Consider the following 8,447-nt stretch of genomic DNA (forward strand, 5'->3'; position numbering starts at 1 on the left):
TGTCTGGATGAATTTCCTTATAATCAAATATTTATTGTACTGAAGTGTTGCCATTTTGCAGCTGAGTTCAGCTGCATGTGCTGTTAGAAGATAAGAAGCGGCTGTTGTGTTGTGGTGAGAAGTTAAGCTACCACTAGTCTCTTTGTCTCTTTAAAGACATTACCTTAAAAGGAATACAGTAGCATGCTCCAGGCAAAAGGTTCTTTTTAGGTGCATTTAATATGTCATTTTTTATTAACAGTTAACCAAATGTCCTTTTGCAGCCTCACAAGAAAAAGAAACCCTTCATAGAGAAGAAGAAAGCAGTGACATTTCACTTAGTGCACAGAAGTCAGAGGGATCCACTTGCTGCTGATGATACTGCACCCCAGCGAGTTCTGCTGCCTACACAGAAAGTAAATATTCACTTTTACTGTTGAGGTTCATTCCCATACGGAGTGCTGCAGGAGGGAAAAGTGGGTGTGCAGTGGTACAGTTTGAAAAAGATAGCCTGAGAGATGGTGGTCCAGCTTGTTAAAAAGAAGGGGATGTCTTAGGAAGTTTGAGTTACAAGTTTCTACCTGATGGGTTGAAGGATGACTAAAACTGGCACTGGGGATACAAATGTATTTAAAAAACCTGACAACAAAAGTTGCCTGGCTCACCCTGAAAAAACAGGCTTTGTTAGTTTTGCTAAGATCCTGCTCAGACAGCACTGGAACACCGAACCGGATGGCTACAGCGTTCTGACTGGCTGCGCGTTAGCACACTGGGTGGAGAGGGGATTGCAAGGACTTCAGAGTTCAGGCATTCTCAACAGATATGTTACTTTTCAATAATATGTCTTAAATGGACTAAAGTAACTAAACGTATTTCTTTGACAATTCCAAGGGGCATGAGGAGCAAAGGAGGGAAGAGCAGCGGAAGTATGGAGTCTTCTTTGATGATGACTACGACTATTTGCAGCATCTAAAAGAAGCCTCAGGACCCTCTGAGCTTGTCCCTTCTGTGCGTGGACAGCAAAGCAGAATTGTTGTCACAAGTGAGGGGCACGTAGAAGATGAAATTCAGCGAGTTCCAGTAAGTAGTAGTTTTGCTAATAATAATCTTATGCTGTTCTTCAGAATTAAGGATCCTGTAGACACATTAACTGTATTCAACAAGTGCTACTGTGACTATGATCTACATATATATTTTCATATATAGGATCCTTCTGACCCCCAGTCAGATTTTCCCACAAGTAAAACCAAGAGTTGACAAGCCAAAGTTTATCGGTGAACAGTATTTTTCTAGCACAGTTTTAAAAGGCTTTCTGTACCCATGACAAGCTTTTCTCGACAGATGTGGATTACAGTGGCATTTGTTTGAACAAGTCATGGTTTTCTGGGGTTGGCATTTGGTTTCAAGATTTTTAGAACTTCTGGATGCTCTGGAAGTTATGAATATACTGGGTTGTGTTACCAATACACCACATTTTTAAAGTGGAATGTAACAGAACCCAGAGGGAATAAAACCAAGCTTTTCCATTTGCTCACTTTTAATTGAGGGAGTTGAACCAAATACCGTAATTTTAGTCAAAACTGATGTTCTTAGTCAGAAGTACCTCTTGGGGACAGTTTGGTGGTACACTAGATTTGAAGTTATTTTAGTTGTGCATTTTAATAAGCCTTTCAACAAAGGGGTGATTTCAAGTGTATGCTCGTGTTCTCCAGAACAAAATAACAGATTTCACTGTGGCTGTTGTTCAGCCCTTCTCTGAAAGGCTGCAGAGATGGAGAAATACTGTCTCTATACCTGGAGAGTATTGACGTGAGAATTAATGCTGCCAACACTTTACCTAACTTTAATTGCGTAACTTTGAAAATTTGCAGCGATAAAGTAGTGCTTGTCTTAATATTTAAGTGGCACTCACAGAGTTTCCTTTGGTCATGTGGTAATCTGCACATTTTTGTTAATATATACTCAAATGAGAAACTGAGAACAAGTATATTGAGATGTTGGGTTTTGTTTCTTTCTCTAAGGCTCCGTCTATTAAGTTGCCTTCCTCCGTATTTGCTACAGAGTTTGAAGAAGACGTGGGCTTGTTAAATAAAGCTGCGCCTGTTTCAGGTATCATTAAGTCTTCCACCTTTCTGTAACGTAAGTTGCCATCTAAGTACTAGATGGTCATTTTGGCTTTGATTACAGTGTCCTATTAGTTTCGGTTTAGAACAGGCTTAACAGCAGATACAGAGGGTGATCTGTAAGAGACCTGTGTTTCATTTTGAGACCTGTTTCTGTGACTCACTAGTAGATTTTTAGCTTTGCTTGTTGGGAGTGGAATCCATGAGCTCCTACTATTGTGTAGCAAACATAAACTAGTAATAGGGAAAAACTGTAGATACTACTGTTGATTTATTACTCCATCTGTTTGAATTCAAGTCCATAACTGGATTTTCACTCTCAGAAGTTCTTTTCCAATGCCAAGTGGCATTTACTTTCCTTCATTAGTATTATTTCAGTGTTGCAGGCTATAAGTATTTTGTTTGCACTCAATATTCACCTGACAGCTCTATTAATGTTTTATAACAGGAAGTGACTGTGGTAGTTCTCTGTCCTCTGTCCTGACTGAAGGATGCAATTAACACTTCTGTTAATTGCAGCGGAGAAACACTTCCTGACCTTCTGTAATATAGGGAATGTTAGGTGGTGATGCTAGGGCTGGCAGTTGGCCGTACTGTACTTTAACTTGGGTATTTTTTCTTCTACAATATTCTAAGTAAAATATATTAAAATAACATTTATGGAAGCTTAAGACCTCTGCGGAACGTTCTTTTCTGGATGACGAAAATTGACGTGAGGCTGATGACTTGCCCTGGCTTGAATCAAATCTACAACTATTGTTGAGGAATTCTATGATTCTTAGGTTTAACCTTAGTGCAAATTAACAGTCCATTTGGATTGTTTTTTATCTAGGAAAGTATCTTCGTAACATCAGACAAACTTACATGTTTGCAATTTGGGTTTGTTTGGTTTTTTTTTCCTAACTTCCTAGGACCACGGCTAGATTTCGACCCTGATATTGTTGCAGCTCTTGATGATGATTTTGACTTCGACAATCCAGAAAATATCCTGGAAGATGATTTTGTTCTACAAGCAAATGAACTACAGAAAGGGTAGATAGAGCTTTTTAGAACTGTTTGTGGTATGTAAATAGGAGTGACACTTTGTTATTTCACGTGGTGTAGTTGGAAGCAAGAATGGTTTCAGATTTCCTATTAAATACTTTAGCATGTTAAAGGAGAAAAGTATTACCTTGTGCTCTTGTTATCCAGGAGATGGGTTTCATTTGTGACTTTGAGCTCATGGATGTATATATATTTGTTTACGGATGCAATGTATGGAATAATAGGATTCTTGAACTATTTAAAACATGACCGTCCAGCACATTCAAAATACATCAGTAATAATATTGACGAAGGCTAGTGGGTTTTTCCAGAACCTTTACAAATGCTTCATGTGATACCCCACTGCATGTTATTTGTTAAGGTTTTGGTATCATTCCCATCGTTTTATGAACAGTGAGAAATTTTGCTAGTTTTAATACTCAAGAATACAGCTAGTGTTTTCCTACTTCGACATGCACAGCTGAACGTAAACGTAATCTCACTCTCAGTGCACAGATGTGTGACCCAACAGTTACCAGAAATGTTTTCAGCTTTCAGACAAAAGTATTATGCTGACTTTGGCAACAACATTACTGCTAAACTTGTTTTTCTTTTTACTAGCTGAAAATAATAACTTTTAATGTTTGGCTTCCAAGGTACAAGTCTATTATTGCTGGATTGTTTCAGGTAGCCCGGCCAGAGGTGTGAAAGAGTCCATGTATTATTCTAAAACTGTTTTATACTTCTGTTCAGGGGATCAGATACTGAGGGTGAAGATGAATGGGAAGACGTGGAGGATGATAGTGATGGAAAGGATAGTTGCAGTAATGAAGACTATGATTCAGAAGGTCCTTTATCAGATGATGGGGTTAATGGACGGACAAAAGAATTTCTTTTTATGCAAGAAGAAACTAGGAGTCGTTTCACAGAGTATTCTATGACATCTTCAGTAATGAGAAGGAATGAGCAGTTAACCCTGTTGGATGACAGGTTTGAGAAGGTGAGGCAGCTCAAGAATGTAACTGGTAAACATGAAGGTGATTGATAAATACTTCTTTGTCTTTTGATTCTTCTCACAAGGTGGTGTCCTGTGTGCCTATGGAAATTCTTACTGCACTCCATAGTCAGGGCATCAGACAGCTGTTCTTTGCACATGTTCCACATTTAATTTTGTGAGCGTGTGTGTGTGTGCATTAAGAGGCTTGTTAAATAGGTTATAGTGTTAATTGCTGTTAAAAAGCCTAACACCGAGATAGTTAAATTACTCCAATCGCCGTAATGACTGTTCATAGTTGGTGTTGGAGAGGCTCAGTTCAGCACAGCAAATCATGTACAAGCGCCTGGTAAAGACTCACTTCTTTCACCCTTTCTCTCCTCTGTGCCCTGTATACATTTATAAAATTACATCAGAGCAGTGGAAAATAGGCTGCAACTTTTTTTTTGTCCTGAGCAGTGACAGGCTTTTTAATGGACAGATTGAAATAATGCGTCAGAATAAGAAACATTTTCCAGAAGCTGATGATATATTATTAAGAGAAAGAGTACTGGCAGTAAGGAGGAAATCCTGCTGCAGATGTGTTTGGCAGTTGTTCAGCAAGTGAGAGGGGAGAGGGAAAAGGGGCGAACAGAAGAATGTGTAGATCTTTATCCGAAAGTCGCACGACAAATGTGATCTAACTACAGGTACATACTTCCTTATTTTAGTTTTTTGAACAATTTGATGAAGATGAAATTGGAGCCTTGGACAATGTAGAGTTAGAAGGCTATATTAACACAGACAATGCTCGGCTGCAGGAAGTTCTGAACGATTACTACAAAGAGAAGGCGAAGAAGTATGTATTCCCCCAGTGCTGTGTCACATAAGTAGTTATGCAATCCTGTGTTTATACTGAAAGTTTGGGGGTATGGTTTCCAGTTCGTGTACTCAGAGACTGCATCCCACAATACAAGCAGCTGTGTATGAGTATTACCCTTTTTCATGTCACTGAATGTCCATCTTGACTTAGGAGATGATAAGATTAAGTGGAGGCATGTTCTGGTTTATGTGAGTTTATGCTCCTTTTGAATAATTGTACTGAATTTAGTGTAAGTAGTTTCTAGAGGCATTCTTCCTTTCCCTTTTTAGTGTAACTTACCTTTCTTCTTATACCTTTACTTTTGTTTTTAACAGACCATGTAAACAAGTATATTCTCTCCTGCTGGTACGCAGCTGATTCCACTGTAGACCTAGTTACATGATAATGAACTCATAGGTGACTGTTGCATGGATCCCGCTGTTCGGAGCACTGCCAAAATCAGTGCTCGTAAAGCAGCCCTGTGCCAGTGTAAGACTGCATTTCCACAGTGTATTCACTTTGTCCTGAAGAGGGGACGTTATCCCAAAGTTAAAGGGCTACGTGTTCTCACATTACCCTTGTATTTCCTGATTGGAAGATACGGTAGCGTGTCCCTTGTCGTGAAAGGTCGGTGGCTGAGTACATAATCCCCTCTAGAGCTGCCTTGCTTACAGACTGAAAAGTAAATCCTCTTCTCTTCCTGCCCTCGAGTCACAAGTTTGTTTGCCACTTACTTTTGAAATGCAGAAATACTTACTTTTTCAACTCTATATCTCGTCCTGATGTTTCAGTTCATTTTGGGGATGCTTACTTCAGCAAACTTCTTTTTGCTGCAGGTTTCATCGTGTAAAGCTTGCTTTGGTGCGGGGTTTTGCTGAGGGGAGACTGAGTGTACGTAATTACACATTTTCAAAAAAAGATAAACCTGATTTTTATTCTTCTCTGGACTTCAAAGTTGTGTGAAATTGGATACTCTTGAACCCTGTGAAGATTTGGAATCTGCTGCAAATGAAGAAAGTGAGGAAGAAAAGGAAGAAACAGTAGCTGTAGTTATTGAGGAACCAAAGGAAAAGTGGGATTGCGAATCCATTTTGAGTAAGTATTTTGAAGTTCGCTTGTTCATTCCTGTGATTCAAAAGTAAATGATAGGTGTTTTCAGAACTTTTCTAACAGGGCTTTAGGTAAAATGGTTTATGCTTCTGGAGCACAGCAACAGGAACTCTTGCCAGATAAAACTACTGCTTTTGCGCGGATAACTTAATTCTTGCAATTTCATATCTTTAAAGACTAAGTAGCCATGCAATTCATAATAAATTTACCTAACTTCTGTTTGCAAAGCTTTTTTTTCTTTCTTTCTTTGTGACCTAGGTACGTACTCAAACTTATATAATCACCCAACGCTTATTAAGGAGCCATCAAAGGTAAGATCATTAAACTTATTCTGACAAACAGCCTGTCCTGGAAGAACTTGAGGCAAAGTGGTTGTTTTCTCAGTGATATCTGTTTTTAAAAGAAGAAGGGAGCAGAAGAGAGAGTTGAGAAGGGTGTTAGCTTCCGATATTACTTCTCCACTGAAGAAGAATTTGGATTTTTTTTCCTTTTTTCTATTTGAAGAAAAATGGCCTAAGTTCAAAATTTCTGTGATAGCCAGGCAGAAACATAGAGAACAAGAAATGTACTTTCTTGCTATCTGTGATACACCTTTTGTGTAATCTGTGTCTCACAACCACATAGCAGGTTTCCTTTTTCTTGAAAACAGGCTTCTATTTCCCTTCTGCAGCTTGAAACAGTTTGTTCTAGCTCTTTGGCCTTCCGGATATTCCCCATCATTGGAGCACACCTTGATGTTCCAGATGTGTGAGATTCTGAAAGGAAACATTTTTCTTGAAAGCTTATAAATACGAAGTAGAATATCAAATGCCTACTTAAGTACTATTTTTTTCAGTAATACTTAAATGAAAGGGAGGCACTACTTCTTGTTTTGGGAGGCCAGATTCTGCTCACCAGGTGTGTTTGATTTCTTACCTTGGTATTTTGTGCATTTTTCTGAGGGAAGAAAAGAGTATGAGGAAACTTAGATGTCTATTACCGTTAAATACGAATCTAAGGATTTTTATACTGACAAGGCAGTGTGATATGCACTTCTTGGAGAGAAAGCTAGGGACCGTTAATACACACGTGCTCTCTATTTTAGCCCAAACCAATAAAAATTTCCCAGAAGACCGGAATTCCCCTACATGTCTTGCCTCAGAAGGGTCTTACTGCTAAGCAGATTGAACGCATGCAGATGATCAATGACAGTGACCTGCCAAGAGTATCGACACAGCCCCGGTCCAAAGACGAGAGCAAAGAAGATCGCAAAGCTAGAAAACAGGCAATCAAAGAGGAGCGAAAGGTATTGCCTGATTTCAAACAAAACCCTGCAAAGACCTATCGTGTTGTCTGAATTCTGTCTTACACATCTTCTTTAAAGCTCACTTGTTCTTGTGTCTGCAAGTTGATGGGGGAAACTTGCTGGTCTCAAAGGACTCATTATGGCTTCTTTAAAAAAATATACTGGAAAGAAAGTTAACCTTATAGTTTTGTCATCCTAATTTCCTATACGGAAATTCCGGTCTCTTGTGGCCACTATTACCTACACAGTTTCAGAAGGGGCCCTCGTATTGCCTTGCCTGGGGAGGTAAAGAAAACAGTTACGATGTTTCAGGTCACCTAAAGTGAAAAGCCTCTGAAAGAAATGGGGGAAATCTAACTGGCCGCAGTGATACGCTGGTTGTTTTATTTAGGAACAGAGATTGCCAGCGTATTAGAAGCTTCAGCTAATTAGAGATGATAATCCTGGTAGTACACGTACTAATAATTAGTGCCATAAATACTGTTATTGTCCAGATTGCTGCTGTTTTAATGATCTAGAACTGTTAATTAGAATGGTTTCTTTTTGCACATTATGGCTATGTTGTAAATTTGTAATTATTCATATGCACAGGAACGGAGAATGGAGAAGAAAGCCAACAAGCTGGCCTTCAAATTGGAGAAAACAAGGCAAGAAAAAGAGCTGCTTAATCTGAGACAAAACCTTCAAGGACTGAAGCTGTCATGATGAAACCAAGGAAGTTGCTGTGGAAACATCCTGAAGTTCCCTTGTCATCCACAAAGGAGGTTATTCAGATATTACTGTAACGAGAACCAGTAACTCGTCATTCTTTCTGAAATGAAATTCTGCATAAAACAACGTATTAGTGATGTCTGTTCTGTCATGAGTGACATGGCAACTGTTGCAAGGTTTCATTACAGTAGAAATGTATTAAAATGATAAAAAATATTTTTCTTACAAGCCATCACTGGACAAAGTTTTGTGTATATTTTTGTTGGATGTATTCAACAGATCAGCGGAATCCTACAGATTGGATCTGATTAGATTCTTCTATTAAATTATTTCAGTTTATAAAGCAAAATTTCCATTTATGTCTTCTCTCCCTTGTACTGA

At 38.8% G+C, this 8,447-nt stretch overlaps 1 protein-coding gene across 1 annotated transcript; it reads left to right on the forward strand.

Annotated features, from left to right (window-relative positions):
• Positions 1 to 254: 254 nt before the first annotated feature.
• On the forward strand, positions 255 to 8,086 carry LTV1 (LTV1 ribosome biogenesis factor; the record flags this gene model as incomplete). Its single annotated transcript, XM_010139193.1, has 10 exons — positions 255 to 395; positions 871 to 1,059; positions 2,001 to 2,088; positions 3,014 to 3,134; positions 3,879 to 4,125; positions 4,830 to 4,957; positions 5,916 to 6,055; positions 6,329 to 6,381; positions 7,155 to 7,355; positions 7,947 to 8,086. Coding segments are annotated over 10 exons (1,422 nt in total), but the record flags the coding sequence as incomplete, so codon positions are not given.
• Between the last annotated feature and the right edge of the window lie 361 nt (positions 8,087 to 8,447).

This window comes from Buceros rhinoceros, unplaced genomic scaffold (assembly GCF_000710305.1).
Source record: "Buceros rhinoceros silvestris isolate BGI_N320 unplaced genomic scaffold, ASM71030v1 scaffold487, whole genome shotgun sequence".
Classification (NCBI taxonomy): Eukaryota; Metazoa; Chordata; class Aves; order Bucerotiformes; family Bucerotidae; genus Buceros; species Buceros rhinoceros.